General features: G+C 59.5%; 1 protein-coding gene across 2 annotated transcripts; it reads left to right on the forward strand.

The window, feature by feature from the left end:
* The first annotated feature begins 24 nt into the window (after window positions 1-24).
* Window positions 25-17,463, forward strand: ADCY3 (adenylate cyclase 3). 2 transcript variants are annotated; one of them, XM_074861266.1, is made up of 20 exons: window positions 25-699; window positions 4,572-4,721; window positions 8,236-8,366; window positions 8,663-8,774; window positions 9,173-9,300; window positions 10,489-10,647; window positions 10,730-10,892; window positions 10,995-11,153; window positions 11,279-11,421; window positions 11,509-11,670; window positions 11,761-11,848; window positions 11,953-12,069; window positions 13,317-13,576; window positions 13,659-13,743; window positions 14,570-14,728; window positions 14,999-15,145; window positions 15,264-15,377; window positions 15,450-15,576; window positions 16,094-16,218; window positions 16,485-17,463. In XM_074861266.1, the coding sequence occupies exons 1-20, from the start codon at window positions 25-27 to the stop codon at window positions 16,665-16,667; spliced, it is 3,387 nt and encodes a 1,128-aa protein (XP_074717367.1). In that variant the 3' UTR covers window positions 16,668-17,463. The 2 variants fall into 2 exon arrangements, with proteins under 2 accessions (XP_074717367.1, XP_074717368.1); XM_074861267.1 differs by having other exon boundaries at window positions 13,662-13,743.
* The last annotated feature ends 208 nt before the right edge of the window (window positions 17,464-17,671 follow it).

Here is a 17,671-nt window from a genome sequence, read left to right on the forward strand (position 1 = left end):
TGGGAGCAGGGGAAAGACGCCGCAATGCCCCGGAACAGGGCTTTTTCAGAGCCCGAGTGCTCGGCCGAGTACTCCGCCGACTACTCGGTGAGCTTGCCGTCGGACCCCGAGCATGGCGTGGGGCGGACCCACGAGGTGACGGTGCGCAGCTCGGGCCCCTGCCTCTGCCTCCCGCGTTTCATGCGTCTCACCTTCGCTCCCGAGTCCCTGGAGAACCTCTACCAGACTTATTTCCGTCGCCAACGCCACGAGACCCTCCTGGTGCTGGTGGTCTTCGCCGCTCTCTTCGACTGCTACGTCCTCGTCATGTGCGCCGTGGTCTACGCCGCCGACAAGCTGGCCCCGGTGCTGGCGGCGGTGGCCGGGCTGGTCGCCCACGTGTTGCTCTTCATCCTTTGCAAGTACAGGCTGCTCCCCGAGCGGGTGGCCCGCAGGTTCCTGCCCTACGTCCTCTGGGTCCTCATCTTGGCCCAGATCTTCTGCTACCTGGGTCTCAACTTCTCCCGCTCGCCCGAAGCCAGCGACACGGTGGGCTGGCAGGCTTTCTTCGTCTTCTCCTTCTTCATCACACTGCCGCTGCGCTTGGCGCCCATCGTGCTCATCACCGCCGTCTCCTGTGGCATTCACACGCTGGTGCTCGGTGTCACCGTCGCCCAGCAGCGACAGGATGCCCTGGATGAGGGTGCGCTGCTGAGACAGGTATGAGACCAGCGGGGGGACATCGGGTCCCCCAGGGTGGTGGGGGGGTGACGGGCAAATCATCCCCATTTGGTGTTTCCATGAGTTACTGTGGGGTCCATCCCCGTCCCTGTGCCCTGACCCAGGTTTGATCTGGATCCTGTGAGCTGATCACGGTGTTTTCTGGGAGCAGGGAGCTCCCCAAAACATACCCGAGGATCGACCCGCATGGGGAGTGGGGTGCTGGGGCGTGAGGGAGCACCCACCCGTGCTGGGCCACGTCGGGCCCCGCAAGCAACGGATCCGTCCCCAGGAGCCACCTGGGCTGCGTGGACTCATGGGCTGTGGTTGGGCTGCTGGGGAAACTGAGGCACGGTGGACTGTGGGCTCCCCCATCCACCCTGCCTGGTGGCCTTGCTTGTGCTGATTTCCTTTTGAATTGCAAAAATAGCTAAAAATGGCTTCAAATGGCCATTTTTAGCAGAAGCGTGGCAGCAACCCAGCTTCCGCACTCGAAAACAGCCACCAGAGCTTTCCCAGGAGGAAGGAGCTGGGCGACTGCTCGGCCCCAGCTGGGTCACTGGGCGAAGCCTGTCACCCAGCCTCGCACATGGGGCAGAGCCTGGGGATACTTTGGGGTGATTTTCTGCCCAGCAAAGCTGGAGAAACAGCGTTCCCGAGCCCGAACGTGGCCCTAAGGACAGGCCACCCATTCACGCACGCAGCAAATGAGGGGACAGTCGGGGGGGAGAGCGGCCCCTGGCCCGTTGAGTTCTCAATATTTCCTGGGAAATACCCACCCGGAGCAGCTAGAGACTGGTTTTATTCCCTAAATCAATGGATTTCACAGTTTGGCTGAGTCCCTTTCCCCCCACCGATGTCCTCAATGTCTAGCCACACACCCATCAATCTGGGGAGCCTTTCTATGGCTGGGGTGGGGGTTAAAAAAAAAAAGCCAGAGCTGAAAACTTGTGTGCTGGAAGCATCCGCTCTGCCCCACGATGGTGTGGGCTCCGTGGGAGGATGCTACAGGAATTTGGGATGCTCTGGGTCAGGTCCTGAGAGACCTCCAGCTGCTCCCAGCCTAAATAGGAAGGGAGGCGGGAAGAGATTTATTCACTTTTTGAGAGGTTTTGGGAGTGCTGAGCCTGTGGGAGTTTGGAAAATGGAGCCTGTTCTCCAGAAAACCCAAAGATACTGTTTTTTCTGTCTCTGGGGTGTGTGGTTTGGGGCTAGTCCCCCGGCATGGGACATCTCCTGGTGTCACACGGGGTTTTGCAAAGAAAAGCACTTTTTGGGCATGTTTTCTGGAGCAGGCCGGGTGCTGGGGTGGCAGTGTGGGTGCCCTCCCAGAGATGCCCGGCTGGAGACACCACACCGGTGGGAAAAATCCCAGTGCAGCAGCGACTTTCCCAGGCTTTGGGGTGCAAACGCTGCATGTAGCTGATCCGAAGCCAAAAAAACCTCTCGCTGCCACCAGCCCTGGAAAACAGGAGACAAGGGGGCACACGGGCATCCCCCCTCCCCGGCCGGCATCAGGCATGCGCCGCCACCGCGTTAATCATTGCCGTGGCATGAAGAGTCCGGGGCTGGTAAAACCTTGGCAACGCGGCATGCCTCAGCCTCTGCCTGCTGCAAAAGGAGGAACATTATGTCCAGAAATAAACATCATACGCTTTATTATTATAGCCGGCAGCGCGGCTCCCGGAGGGCACTGCTATTAATAGGATGAACCGGAGGATGTCGCTTGAGCGGGGCTGGTGCAGCCCGAAGCGGGGTTCACGAGCGATGCCAGCAGCTTCTGCCCCGCTGCCGGCTGTCACGGAGGAGCCCGAAGGCCGAATCGTGGCAGAGGGTTGGGATTTGGCGGCGTTTGAGGCCATATCTGCTGTGGTTGTGCGCAGTCCAGCTGCGAAGCATCCCCCAGGCTTGGCCGATGACCCGGGCCTGGTTTGGATGGCCCCAGTGCATCCCAGCAGGACCTTTCCTGCAGGATACGGAGGGGAAGGAGGGATGAGGCTCGGTCCACCGGCCATGCCCGCTCCTGCGCAGGTCTTGCTCTCGCCAAATTATTGAACGCAAATAATAACCGGTGACCATGCTGGGAGCGGGGGCTCCTCCATGTCGGGGCTTTCCCCGCGGTGTTTGGGGTGCCGGGAGGTGTTTTGCAGCTCAAGGCACGTGGGCACGTGCTGGGGGAGGAAGATGCTCGGTGCCATGTGGTGCTGGGCGAGGGGGTCCCCGGAGTTTCCGGTGGCCCCGTCGTGCCAAGCTGCGCTGAGTTGTGCCAAGCTGCCCCATGCCCATCCAAGCCCGGTAGAGTGGCCCGTTGTCATGACAACCCAAGAGGCTGGGTTAAAAATAGCAAGTGGCTGCTTGTTTTGGGGGTTTCTTCTCCGCGCCCACCTCCAGACAGCTCCTCACTCGCCGTCTGCTGCGCCGCGGGTGCGGGGGCTTCCTGGGGATCCCCAGCTGCAGTGGTGGGGCAGGATCCAGCCCTGGGGCACCAGCTCTTTCCTCCCCCCCTAAAAAAAAAGTTTCCTTGCTGCAAATCATTTTATCAACCCCAGCACGATGCTGTGCCGAGCACCCAAACCCCCGGTGCCAGGGCTCTGTATTTAAGGCTGCTAAAGTGTATTTAGTGGCCTGTTTCACCCGTGCCTCAGTTTCCCTCTCTGCGTGGAAGGGGTTGGCAGCTCCTCCCTGTCTCCACGTGACGAGACCGGGCTGCTCGGGGCTCGATGCTGTTGGGTGGTAAAACTTCTGATGACAGGGACGCCCAGGGAGCAGGGTCACGTTAGGGTTTTCCTTCGACAGAGCTGGGCTGTGGGAGACCTGGGAGGGGACGAGGTCAGTGCCAGGGAGTTGGGGATCAGGGGAAGGATGCTGAGCGAGGTGGCACATCCCTGATGGAGATGAGCCTGGGAACGGCTCCATGATCTTCCTGCTGCCTCCTCCACTCTGGCTGTGACACAACCCATGGCCCGTGGAGTGGGAGGACATCTCCATGTCCCCATCGCCCCTTCAGCATAGCTGGAGCCTGTTATCATCCTCCCCGTTGCTCTTCCCCTTTCTAGACTAAACAAACCAAATTCTTTCAACTTTCCCTCATCAGTCATATTTTCCACAAAGGGCTCTTGGCTCCATCTGCAAACCTGCTCTGTCCCCTCCCGGGCTGTGGGGACATGGGGTCCAACCCATGGGGACAGGGGTAGGACAGGTCCAGCCTTCAGGACAAGGCCTCTGTGCCACGTCCCCTAGAAACCCCAAAGAAAATGGGGTGGGTTGTCACAGCCAGGAACACCCAGGAGCATCCATCCCTGGTGCTGCAAGCTCACACCCGTATTTTTGGCCGTTGAGAGGGATGTAGAGGAGCAGGAGCATGAGTAAATACACAATTTTACAGTTTAACCATGTTTTTATTAACTTTCTGCACAATTCCCATGGCAGGGGTGGGGGGAGCAGATGGCACGTGAGCCACCGAGAGCCACTCGCCTTCAGCAGCGCCTTCCCCCGGGGCTGCACCCAGCCCCTGCCAACCTGCTGCTTTTTTCCAAAACATCTCTGCAAGTTTTAATGAAGCAGCGTCAGCCCACGGGAACCACGAGTTCTCCTGGGATGCTCAGGGAGTGATCCCCAGCTGGACTCCTTTTGCAGAGCCACCGTCATTGTCCCCTGAGTCCCCCCAGCAGTTAACGGTGGCCACGGTTTGGTAATTTATCCCCAGGATGTATTTTATGTCCTCTTCCAGCATTTGAATTTTTTTTCACTCTCACCGACCAGGCTCTGCTGCCCAAACAGCGACTTGCAGTGACACCAGCACTGTCCCTGGGGCACGCACAGGCTTCTGAACAGCTCGGCTCACCCCCATCTCCTTTTCTCTGTCCCCAAAGATCCTGTCCAACGTTGCCATCTACCTTTGTGCCATCACGGTGGGCACCATGTCCTACTACATGGCCGACCGCAAGCACCGCAAAGCCTTCCTCGAAGCGCGCCAGTCCCTCGAGGTCAAGCTCAACCTGGAGGAGCAGAGCCAGCAGCAGGTAGGAGCCCCGGCTGGGCGAGGGCACAGTTTGGGGACAGGGCAGGGGATGGCGATGGGACACCGGTGTGGCTTTGGGACATGGCTAAGCCACCCCCAGCCTGCATCTTGCATGGGGTGGAGGTGTGGCGGGTGATGATGGGGACGGGAGGACCCGAGGTGGGAAATGCGTTTGCAGTTTTGCACCCTGTGCCCAATTTGGGGACTCTCCATGTGACCGTCCTCTTCCAGGGCCTCCCAGCTCCTGCCATGGCCACCACAGACCTGTCCCCATCCCTGTGCACAGCCACGTGGCAGGTCCCCAGGCACAGCCACGCGACAGGTCCCCATCCCTGAGCACAGCCACACAGCACGTCCCTGTCTCCAAGCACAACAACATGGCAGGTCCCCATCCCTGAACATGGCCACCCAGCAGGTCCCTGTCCCCATACACAGCCACACAGCACATCCCCGTCCCCAGGCAGGGCCACACAGCAGGTCCCTGTCCCCAAGCACAACCACACAGCAGGTCCCCATCCCTCAACATGGTCACCCAGCAGGTCCCTGTCCCCATGCATGGCCACACAGCGCATCCCTGTCCCCAGGCAGGGCCGCACAGCAGGTCCCTGTCCCCAGGCACAAACACGTGGCAGGTCCCCATCCCTGAACATGGCCACACAGCAGGTCCCTGTCCCCAGGCAGGGCCATGCAGCATGTCCCTGTCATTGGGCACAGCCACGCAGCATGTCCCTGTCCCCAAGCACCACCCCATGGCAGGTCCCCATCCCCAGACCCTGCCACACAGCAGGTCCCCATCAAGCCCGCAGCCACCCACATGCTAGTCCTGCAGGGACCTGCAGGGACCTGCTGGGGTGAAACCAGCCGCTCTCAGCTCATCCCATGAGCAATGCCCATCGTGGCAGAGCCCCATGCCCACGGCTGTGCCAGCACCGCGCCGCGGTGGCCCGACAAGAGGAACAAGCAGGGTGGGGACTGGGTGTCGTGGTGCCAGTGGGCTGTTTCAGAGCCCTCTTGTCTCCAGCCACCGTCCGGCGATGAGCTGGGCTAATTTTAGCACCTTATCTGAGGCCTCTCTCCCCATCTCACATCTCTTATCTGGTTGATCCACTGCCAGCAATTTGCTCCCAATGGCAACAAGAGACACGTGGCGGGGCCAGCGCCACTGGCGTCCTCTTTGCTGTGAAACCTGGGTGGATGCTCTGATGTCTAATAAGGGGTTAGGTCCAGGGAGGGGTTTGGGTGATGGGGGCAAATGCTGGGGGATGCTCTGATGGAAACTGCCTTCGAGGCCCCAGCTCGTGGCTTCGGAGGGGTGTAGGAAGGGACATGGGGATTATTATCACGTGAGCTCTGTTTCCTTAGGGAATTGAGCTAAAAATAGCCTGTGATCTTGCAGGAAAGGCTGCTTGTGTGAGGCTGAGTGGCTCAGGGCAGGGTGGGGGCACAGGGCAGGGAGTGATGCTAGCAGCCAGATCCATCCCTCCTCCCTCCAGGCCATGGGTCGTGGCTGAACCGGCAGCCCCATGGGCAGAGCTAAGGTTAACGGGAGCTGAGAGGAGCCAGGGAACCCCCTCACACCTCCCTACTGGCAGCCCCTGGGGACAGAAACGGGGATGGGGACACGGTGCCGTTCCTCCAGCAACAGCCCTGCCGCGGCAGTGCACAGAAACCCCCCATCCCGGGAGAAAACCTGCTTCATTAACTAAGTTACTTACATTTAGTGCAAATCCTCAAACACAGCCGGGAAGATTTATCCCTTCTCCGGCTCCGGGGCTGCAGGGCCAGTGGGGACAGCAATGGATGTGATGTCCCCAAGTGGGCTTGATCCTCCTGGGGGACCTTGGTTGAGTGTTACACGTGGATGTGGGATACCCACCACGCTTTAAAATTGATAAATCCTCCCTGGTGTGGTTTAACCCAGGTCCATCCACCCAGCCCCGACCTACCCCCAGCACAGGACACCCTAGGGCATCTCACAGGGACCTTGGGGGACGTTGGTGCAGACCCTGAGGTTGCTCCCAGCACCATGTCCCAGGGTTATTTGGGCTGGTAAAAGCTTGGCCAACCCATTGTGTTTTGACTCCTCTTGTTTAGTCTGGAGAAGAGGAGGCTGAGGGGACACCACATCGCCCTCTACAACTGCCTGAAAGGAGGGTGCAGAGAGGGGGGATGAGTCTCTTGAGCCAAGGAACCAGCACCAGGACAAGAGGGAATGGCCTCAAGCTGCGCCAGGGCAGGGTCAGACTGGCTCTTAGGAAGTATTTCTTTGCAGAAGGGGTTGTTGGGCGTTGGAATGGGCTGCCCAGGGCAGGGGGGGAGTCCCCATCCCTGGAGGGGTTGAAGAGTCGGGTTGACCCAGTGCTGAGGGATGTGATGGAGTTGGGAACAGTCAGTGTGAGGTTCATGGTTGGACTGGAGGAGCTTCAAGGGCTTTTTGAACCTCGATGATTCTGGGATTCTGTGATTCTCAAGCTCCCAGGGAGGGGCTGGGCTCCGTATGGTGCCTGCAAAAGGGATCTGGGGTGCACAAGCCCATTTTGCAGCTCATCAGCCGGTGTCCAAATAAGTGTGTGGGACTGTCCCTCCTTCCACAGTGCTGGGGACAGGGTGGCTGGTAGCTGCAGTGCCCCAAAACTGCCACCCCCCCCCCCATCCTCCCCTGGCTGGGATTTATTCCCACTTGCAAAAATCTTGATGAGAACTTGTAAAATAGGGAGGAAAAATGGTAAAAGCAGTGGTTGGCAGAGCAGAGCATCACCAAGGGGGACCTGCCACCCATGGGTGCATCCCTGCCACCTGTGGGTGCAAGTTTGGAGTTGAGGGATGGCTTCCAGCTCCCAGGGTGCCTTGGACACCCCACTCCGAGTTTACTCTCCCTGCCTGGAGGAAAAGCTCCTGTTTCACCCGTGACTAAAGGCCTGGCTGGACCCCGGCTTCTTGGGGACGGCCAGTTCCAGCAGCGAGGGCCCAGGAACTTGGAATTGTCCCTTGGCTGCACTCTGTCCCCATGTATTTGCAGCGTGTGTTTAGATGGTGCATTTGCACCAGGCATTTGTACTGTGGATTCCTACTGTGCATTTGCACCGTGTGTTTGCACCGTGCATCTGTACCATGAGTTTGCACCGTGTCTTTGCATCATGTGTTGTCACTGTGCGTTTAAACTGGGCATTTGCACTGTGTAGTTGCACTCAGTGCAACTCAGTGCAAATTAGACTGTGTATTTACTTGCACCATGGGTTTAGACTGCGCATTTACACCGTGTATTTGCACCCTGCATTTAAACTGTGCATTTGCATCACGCACTTGCACTCTGCAGTTGCACAGTGCATTTAGACTGCGTGTTTATTTGCACTGTGCCTCTGCCCCATGCATTTAGACTCCGCTTTTGCACCAGACGTTTTTCCAGACCGTGCATTTGCACCACGTATTTGGACGGTGGGTTTGCGCCGTGCGTTGCTGCGCTTGGCGCGGTCTTGGCGTCACGGTGGCCAACTCCGTTGGGTGCCCGTCTGCAGGAGCGGCTGATGCTCTCCATCCTGCCCAAGCACGTGGCTGATGAGATGCTGAAGGACATGAAGAAGGACCCGAGCCAGAAGGAGATGCAGCAGTTCAACACCATGTACATGTACCGCCACGAGAACGTCAGGTAGGACCATCCTTTCACTGTACGGGGAAAAAAAAACCTCATTTTTTTTTTTTTTCAGAAATGTGTATTTTGCAGCCCTGGCTAGAAAAAAGGGGAGAGATTGGGGTAGTTTGCAGCTAAAGCGACCAGCCAGACCATGGCTTGGGGCCCCTTTTTGCTCCAGCTGTGCTTTGCCAAGCATCATTTTTAGCCCTGTCCCAAAACAGCCTTACCCCAGCGAAAAAGGAGAGTGGGGAAGGGGGAGGGTCCTGGGGGGGGGACCCCGGGGCTGAGCCTCTCACCGTTGCTCCCCGCAGCATCCTCTTCGCGGACATCGTGGGCTTCACCCAGCTCTCCTCGTCCTGCAGCGCCCAGGAGCTGGTGAAGCTCCTCAACGAGCTTTTCGCCCGCTTCGACAAGCTGGCAGCCGTGAGTGCCCCCCGCCCGCCAGGCTCACCCCCTGGCATGTAATGAGTGGGGCAGGTCTCAGCCACCACCCCACCCCAGCCAAAAGCTGCCTCCCGGGGTGGGGATGAAGAGGTTAAAGTATTAATGCTCTGGGATGCTGGAGAGGCCCTGCCCTGTTGCAAAAATAGAGCTGGGAAGGCAGAGGGGGGGGAGGGGGGCTCCCCCCCACTAGCTGGGTTGCAGCTGGAGGCAGGGTGGGAATGGAAAATCCGATTATTTGTGTCCCTGCCAGGCGCAGGAGACCTCTGGGAGGGTCAAGGTCAGCCTGGGAGGGGGATGGGGGTGGTGAGGGGGTCTCAGTTGATTGGGGGGGGGGTTGACACTGTTCACACACACCCCCCCCCCCCTCCAATCCCCAGAAATACCACCAGCTGCGCATCAAGATCCTGGGCGACTGCTACTACTGCATCTGCGGGCTGCCCGAGTATCGGGAGGACCACGCCGTCTGCTCCATCATGATGGGGCTGGCCATGGTGGAGGCCATTTCGTAAGGGTTTTCTCCTCAGAGAGGGGGTGCGGGGGGGGAAGGGGGTTCTGGGGGGCTGGGGCACAGCCTGGGAGCTTTGGGGGTCCAGCCTCTGCAAAATACATTGAAATAAGGGCGGGGGGGGTGATAATTAATGATGGGGGGTTTGGCATGGGGATGGGCTGTGGGGTTGTTATGACCTGGAGTGGGAGCCCAGGGAGTCGTGAAGGTTTTGTGGTCCCCTCGGGTTAAATTAAGATGAAATGACACCAAACAACTGGTTAAAATGTTTTACTTGTGGTAGAAACAACTTACACTTGGAAAAGGACAGTAAGTGATGTGGTCTCTTATGGATAAATCTGAAGGAGAGGAGAAGGAGAAGGAGGAAAAGAAAGGAGAAGGAGGAAAAGAAAGGAGAAGGAGGAAAAGAAAGGAGAAGGAGGAAAAGAAAGGAGAAGGAGGAAAAGAAAAAGAAAGAGAAAGAGAAAAAGAAAGAGAAAGAGAAAGGAGAGAAAGAGTCAAAGAATCGGGATCCCCACCCCAGGTTCCAGCGTTGTCTCAGGTCCCGTAATCTTGGGGGGGGGGGGGGGGTGCACACCCAGCAACGTTTTCTGTTGCCTTTTCAAGTTCATCTTACTGACTGATTTGCATACTAGATGAGGAGAAGCAGGTATTCCATGAACTCATTTGCATGAGAGATGAGGAAAAGGTGGAGCGTGGGTTCTGTGTGTGTTTGGGGGGAAGGGGGTGCGTTAACCCTTTTGTCAGTTGAGTTGGTGGGCACGATCTCCCCCCCACCTTTCCCCTTTCCTCAGTTTTTGTTTCTTGGGCAATTATCCAGCCATTAGCTCCATCTGGTGCTGGGTGATTTTCTCTCTCATCCATCTTTCAGCTCTTCTCCAAGGCTATAGTCGTAAATTAAAGTGTAGGCCTTAACCCGAACAAATGGTTTTACTCAGCCTACGTCTCCCCCACTTTGAGGCTTATCTAGGGAATTTGGCAAAAGGGAGCGGAGCCGTGCACCCTTCGATACACTCTGCGCTTCTCTGGGCAGATAATTCATTCCTTAGACCAGCCACAAAGGCCACAGTTTGTCCTTGACGAATGTTTGAGGCATTAACTCCCTCGGTTCCTCACAGGGGTGGAGTGGGGCTGGGTTGGGAGGGGGTCACCCCTGTATCATCCCCATCTTCTCCCCCTCTCCCTCAGCTACGTGCGGGAGAAGACCAAGACGGCGGTGGACATGCGGGTGGGGGTGCACAGCGGGACGGTGCTGGGGGGCGTGCTGGGCCAGAAGCGCTGGCAGTACGACGTGTGGTCCACCGATGTCACTGTGGCCAACAAGATGGAGGCGGGGGGCATCCCCGGGTGAGCATCAACGGAGGGGAGGTGGGGAACGGGGTGTCCCCCACGCACCCAAGTGTGACCCTGTGGTGCCCGGTGCCGGCAGGCGGGTGCACATCTCGCAGAGCACCATGGATTGCCTGAAGGGTGAGTTTGAGGTGGAGCCGGGTGAAGGTGGCTCACGCTGCGAGTACCTGAAGGAGAAGGGCATCGTCACCTACCTCGTTGTGGTCCCCAAGCAGCCCCTGCGCAACGGCATCAATGGGGTGGTGAGTGGTGGCGGTGCTGTGGCACGTTGGGCTTTGGGGGGTGGGGGGGTGGACGGGCAGGGGGTGGACACCCCATGGCCACCCACCACTTCCACCTTGCAGAAGCTGTCTCTGACCTCGTCCCGTGGTGGTTCCCCGCCATTGGTCAACACCAAGGAGCGCAACGGCAGCCTCAGCCTGGCCTGCGCCAGCCCCGAGGAGCCCGAGGAGCCTGACGCCAGGGTGAGGGGCGCCCTGGAGAGCGGAGAGGAGGATGGAGAGGTACAGCCCGTGCAGAGCAGCTCGCCTGTGTTTTGGGGGGGGCTGCTGGTAGCCATAGCGGGGTGGTCGAACATCCCGCTGGTGCCGGCGTGGGCTTTGCTGATGCCTCGGCTGTGCGGGCGCAGGCGGTGAACCCCTCCTTCCCCAACCCTCGGCGCCGGCTGCGGCTGCGGGACCTGGCCGAGCGGGTGATCGACGCCTCGCAGAACGAGCAGGAACTCAACAAGCTGCTCAACGAAGCCTTGCTGGAACGCGAGTCCGTCCAGGCGTGAGTGACCCCGGCCAGTGGCGTGGCCCGGCACAGCTCGGCAAGGCCCTGGTGCCGCTGGGCGCTGACGGTTGGTGTTGCTGGCAGGCTGAAGGGGAAGAGCACCTTCCGGCTCTCCATGCGCTTCATTGACCCCGAGATGGAGACGCGCTACTCGGTGGAGAAGGAGAAGCAGAGCGGGGCCGCCTTCAGCTGCTCCTGCGTTGTCCTCTTCTTCACCGCCTTGGTGGAGGTCTTCATCGACCCCTGGTACGGCAGGGAGGTGGTGGGGATGGTGGCCCCAAGCCACGCTTGTCCCCGCCGGGCCTCAGACCCGTCTCCTCTTGGCCTTTTTGGCAGGTTGGTGGCCAACTACGTGACCTTTGTGGTGGGGGAGATCCTGCTGCTCATCCTCACCCTCTGCTCGTTGGCTGCCATCTTCCCCCGGGTGAGACGGGACAGGCTCAGGACTCACAGTGATGGGACACCGTGATGTCCCACCACCGTGTCCCGCCTGGGTGAACCCCCTCCATCACCTTCCTCTTCCTGCAGGTCTTCCCCAAAAAGCTCGTGGCCTTCTCCACCTGGATTGACAGGACTCGCTGGGCGCGCAACACCTGGGCCATGGCCGCCATCATCATCGTCACCATGGCCGACATCGTGGACATGGTGAGCCACCAGGGGCTGAGCCTGCTCCAACCTCCCTCCCAGCAGCCCGTGATTGTGCACAGCCCCGTGCATGGCCAATCGTTAAAGCAATTAGCAGGGCTGCACTGTAGAGGGGGGGAGTTTAGGCTGGGTGTCCTCCTCCTGCTCTGCGAATCTGGTTGGTGGCCGGTCACAAGTGGTGTCCCCCAGGGCTCCGTTTTGGGGCCACTCCTGTTTAACACCTTCATTGATGATCTAGACGAGGGGATCGAGTGCACCCTCAGTAAGTTCACAGTCTACCCCAAGTTGGGTGGGAGTGTTGATCTGCTCGAGGGTAGGGAGGGTCTGCAGAGAGACCTGGACAGGCTGGAGCGATGGGCTGAGGCCAACTGGAGGAGTTTCAATAAGGCCAAATGCCGGGTGCTGCCCTTGGGCCACAACAACCCCCAGCAGGCTACAGGCTTGGGGAGGAGTGGCTGGAGAGCTGCCAGTCAGAGAGGGACCTGGGGGGGGGGTGATTGCCAGCTGGCTGAACATGAGCCAGCAGTGTGCCCAGGTGGCCAAGAAGGCCAATGGTATCCTGGCTTGTATCAGCACTAGCGTGGCCAGCAGGGACGGGGAGGGATCTTACCCCTGGGCTTGGCACTGGTGAGGCCGCCCCTCGATGAGTGGGTTCAGTTTTGGGCCCCTCACTCCAAAAAGGCCATTGAATGACTCGAGCGTGTCCAGAGAAGGGCAACGGAGCTGGTGCAGGGTCTGGAGCACAGGTCTGATGGGGAGCGGCTGAGGGAACTGGGGGGGTTTAGTCTGGAGAAGAGGAGGCTGAGGGGAGACCTCATGGCCCTCTCCAACTCCCTGAAAGGAGGGTGCAGAGAGGGGGGATGAGTCTCTTGAACCACGGAACAAGCGATAGGACAAGAGGGAATGGCCTCAAGCTGCGCCAGGGCAGGGTCAGACTGGCTCTTAGGAAGTATTTCTTTGCAGAAGGGGTTGTTGGGCGTTGGAATGGGCTGCCCAGGGCAGGGGGGGAGTCCCCATCCCTGGAGGGGTTGAAGAGTCGGGTTGACCCAGCGCTGAGGGATCTGGTGGAGTTGGGAACAGTCAGTGTGAGGTTCATGGTTGGACTGGAGGAGCTTCAGGGGCTTTTCCAACAGAGATTATTCTGGGATTCTGTGAAAGCACCCTGTCCCTTTTGGTGGCCGTGCAGCCCACGGAGAGGTGCACCCTATCCCCACATCCCCCTCCTCACCCTGCCCTCGTGCCCCCAGCTCAGCTGCCGGCAGGACCACGGTGGGACGGGCAACGGGACAGCAGGGCCACCATGGCCAGATGGCTGCAGGGAGCAGCCCAAGTACTACAGCTACATTGCCCTGCTGGCCTTGGTGGCCACCATCATGCTGGTGCAGGTCAGCCACATGGTCAAGCTGACCCTCATGGTGCTGATCACCGGGGCCACCGGTGCCGTCAACATCTACGCCTGGGAGCACATCTTTGACCAGTACGACCGCCGCCGTGGCCAGCAAAGCACGTAAGGGGTGGCAGGGGGGTGGGCATGGGTTGGGGGGCATGGCCGTGCCCACCGCCCACCCACACCTCACCACCTTTGCCAGCAGGTCCTCGCTGGTCCCATCCAAGTACTCCATGACCGCGATGATCTTCATCGTGATGCTCAGCTTCTACTACTTCTCTCGCCACGTGAGTGACTCATCCCCCCACCCCGGGAATCACAGAACGGTTTCAGTCAGAAGGGACGTTGAAGATCATCCAGTCCCCGCCCCCTGCCCCGGGCAGGGCCACCTTCCACTAGCCCAGGTTGCCCAAAGCCCCGTCCAACCTGGCCTTGAACCCTTCCAGGGAGGGGGCAGCCACAGCTTCTCTGGGCAACCTGTGCCAGGACCTCACCCCCCTCACAGGGAAGAATTTCTTCCTTAGATCTAACCTAAATCTCCCCTCTTTCAGTTTAAAACCGTTACCCCTTGTCCTATCCCTCCCCCCTGATCAAGAGTCCCTCCCCCCTTTCCTGTAGCCCCTTTCAGTCCTGGGAGGCCGCTCTAAGGTCTTTCTTTACCGTGTAATAGTGCAGGACAATGTGTTCCCAGTGAAGCAGTGTCAATCCTGCCCCTCTGCGTCTTCACCCTCAGCCCCTTATTTCTTGCAAGCTCCAAGGCAGCAGGATTTGTCTCCAGGTGTGAACATCTCCAGCTCTTCTCCAAGGAAGCCCACCCAAGGGCTCTCCAGGACCACCTCAGTGCAGAACACCCCCGTCTTGCCCCTGTGGTTAGGGGTGGGCAGCAATGTGGTGTCCCTAAGGCCCATGCTGGCCCTGCAAGGGTCCTGTTTGCCTCTCAGAGCAGGTCTTATGTCCCTAGTTAGGGCTTCACCTTGTCCCAGAGCCTTCTTCCAGGCTGTCCCCAAGCCCAGACTGGCCCCACAACAGCCGGGATGCTCCCAGAGCTGGAGAGGACCCATGGGAGGGGTGGGGATTGGGGGTGCAGCTATATCCCGCCCCCCACCTCCACAGGTGGAGAAGCTGGCCAGGACCCTCTTCCTCTGGAAGATTGATGTCCACGACCAGAAGGAGCGGGTCTATGAGATGCGGCGCTGGAACGAGGCCCTTGTCACCAACATGCTACCCGAGCATGTGGCCCGGCACTTCCTGGGCTCCAAGAAGCGTGACGAGGTGAGGAGCACCCAGGAGCGGGTATTTTCCCCCATTTTGGGGGGGGTGGGCAGGCTCCAGATCCGGAGGCTTTGCTGTAGGCTCTGGCTGAGCATCTTTGGTTGGATGAAGATGATGTCTTGGCAGTGCAAGGTGAGGTTGAAGAGGACCCTCGTTTTTTTTTCACCCATGCCAAGGGAAGGTGGCTTCACGGGAGGGTTTGGGTTTGCCAGAGGTGCCAGTGTCCTGCGTGGGCATGTCCCCAGCTCACGGCCACCATCCCATCCCCAGGAGCTCTACAGCCAGTCCTACGATGAGATCGGTGTCATGTTTGCCTCCCTCCCCAACTTTGCCGACTTCTACACGGAGGAGAGCATCAACAACGGGGGCATCGAGTGCCTGCGGTTCCTCAACGAGATCATCTCCGACTTTGACGCGGTGAGTCGGGATGGAGGCGGCCACGGGGATGGCGCGGGCCTTGGCCAGACCATCTGGGGACAGAAGGACCTGCCATGGCCCCGGGGATGCCTGAGGGGGTCTTGTCTCCACGGCTCAGCTCCTGGATGAACCCCAATTCCGGTGCATCACCAAAATCAAAACCATTGGCAGCACCTACATGGCAGCTTCTGGAGTGACCCCCGATGCCAACGCCAACGGCTACAGCGCCAAGGTGAGTGGTCCCCATGGTGGGGGGGGGACAGCGAAGGGGGTGGGCAGGCCTGACACGCGCTGATCCTTGCAGAAGGAGACTCTCTCGGATAAGGAGCGCTGGCAGCACTTGGCCGACCTGGCTGACTTTGCTTTAGCCATGAAGGTGACGCTGATGAACATCAACTACCAGTCCTTCAACAACTTCATGCTCCGCATAGGCAAGTCCGGCAGCGTGGGGCAGGCTCCACCTTGGTGTCCCCTGTCCCTCCTTCCCCACGAGCGGTGGGACACTGGCTCAGTAGCAGGGCTGGGGTGGGGGACACCTCATTGCCCCTCCACATCCCCTGGGACAGACTCTTCTGTAGACCAGGATGTCCTGTCCATGTCACCAGGTGATATCTAACCCCACCTGCCCCCCGTCTCAGAATCCCAGAATCATCTCTGTTGGAAAAGCCCTTGAAGCTCCTCCAGTCCAACCATGAACCTCACCCTGACCGTTCCCAACTCCACCAGATCCCTCAGCGCTGGGTCAACCCGACTCTTCAACCCCTCCAGGGATGGGGACTCCCCCCCTGCCCTGGGCAGCCCATTCCAACGCCCAACAACCCCTTCTGCAAAGAAATCCTTCCTAAGAGCCAGTCTGACCCTGCCCTGGCGCAGCTTGAGGCCGTTCCCTCTTGTCCTGGCGCTTGTTCCTTGGCTCAGGAGACTCATCCCCCTCCATGTCTCGCACAGGTATGAACAAGGGGGCCGTGCTGGCAGGTGTCATCGGCGCCCGCAAGCCACACTACGACATCTGGGGCAACACGGTGAACGTGGCCAGCAGGATGGAGTCCACCGGCGTGATGGGGAACATACAGGTGGGGGGACACAAATTGGTATGTCATGGGGGCAGGGCTGTAGCCTGCAAACACCCCAGGCTTTGGGTGGGAGTGGGGAAAAGTGCTGCCGGGAGGGTTGGGGCTGGCTGAGGAGCTGGGGATGGGGCAAAGGGCACCCCAAGATGATGGGGTGGGAGCCTGGCTGGTGGGTAGACCTGTTGTCCAAACAGCGCATGGTGTGTGTGGGGGGGTCCCTTCTCCCCATGGACACCCGCCCCCCTCCAGCCTCCCCCTTGTCCCCACAGGTGGTGGAGGAGACCCACCTCATCCTGAAGGAGTACGGCTTCCGCTTCGTGCGCCGGGGAGCCATCTACGTCAAGGGCAAAGGGGAGCTGCTCACTTTCTTCCTCAAGGGCCGGGAGAAGCAGGGCTCTTTCGTGAACGGCTCCTCCGTCACCCTGCCCCATCAGGTGGTGGACAACTCATGAGGGTCCGGCGTCGCCCCCCGCCACCACAGCCACCACCCCCCGGCGCCGACGACGTCCATCCCACCGCGGTCCGGATCCGAAACCAAACTTTTGAGCAACCGACCCCTTCGCACGACCCTTTCCGAGCTCCCAGAGGTTGAGGGGGTTCGCTCCGTCACGCGCCCGCGGCCCGAGCAGGAGGGAGAGACCCTTCACGCAAGCTCGCAGCCCCCCACCCCGGCAGGGCATGGGGCCTTTCCCCGGGCTTCACCGCGCTGGCGGCCACATCACCGGGACGTTCCGGTAGCGTCGTTGGCCCCGGCGCTTGGAGATCCAAACTCAGGGCCGGTTGGGAAGACGCCGCCTCTCTCCTGTGTGCTGAGGAGCTACAAACCGGGAGCGCCCCGGGGTTTGCCGTTAGTTCGTACCAAGTTCATCCTCGTCCCAAACCGCCGTAGTTAGATGGGGGAAGATGGAGAGCGCAGTGCTGCCTTTGACTCGGGGAAGAAAAAGAAGGAGGAGCCGATATTGTGTATTTCAGATATATAAATATATATAAGAGTACAGATTGACATTTATATTTTTAACTGTGCCTGGTCCCTCCCCGCAGCGGGGGGACTCACGCTCGTCCGGACGCTGCCCCGCACATGCTGCGGTCACTTTGCTGTTGCTTGATGGAAGAGAAGCGCAAAGCCCGGCCTAGGAGGGGACTGGGGGGGTTCACCCGGCGCTGGCGGGGCCGGGGAGGGAGGAGACAGGCACCCGCAGAGTGTAATTATGCCGCTAGTTTCTTGAATAGAAGCAGTTGAATTTCAAAGCCTGATTCCATGCCTGCTTTGTTTTGAGATGGCAAGAAGGGTTTAAGCAGCCCTCCGAGTGCATGTTGGGTTGTTGTTTAGAAATAAAAATCCACATCCGCCGCTCGGCTTTTGCAAGGCCCGGCTGCGGGTGCCGGCAGCAACCCCAGGGATCCGGAGTGATGCTGGGGAGGGGGAGAAACCTGCATCTGCACCAAACACAATCCT

This window comes from Strix uralensis, chromosome 3, assembly GCF_047716275.1.
Source record: "Strix uralensis isolate ZFMK-TIS-50842 chromosome 3, bStrUra1, whole genome shotgun sequence".
NCBI lineage: Eukaryota > Metazoa > Chordata > Aves > Strigiformes > Strigidae > Strix > Strix uralensis.

What these genes read in the sequence shown, in the direction of transcription:
- ADCY3 (XM_074861266.1), top strand. Translation starts at nt 25, where the DNA reads ATGCCCCGGAACAGGGCTTTTTCAGAGCCCGAGTGCTCGGCCGAGTAC. An exon ending in AGGAGCAGAGCCAGCAGCAG is followed by an intron (nt 4,722 to 8,235) that starts GTAGGAGCCCCG and finishes GCCCGTCTGCAG; the next exon opens with GAGCGGCTGATGCTCTCCAT. An exon ending in GCTCCAAGAAGCGTGACGAG is followed by an intron (nt 14,729 to 14,998) that starts GTGAGGAGCACC and finishes TCCCATCCCCAG; the next exon opens with GAGCTCTACAGCCAGTCCTA.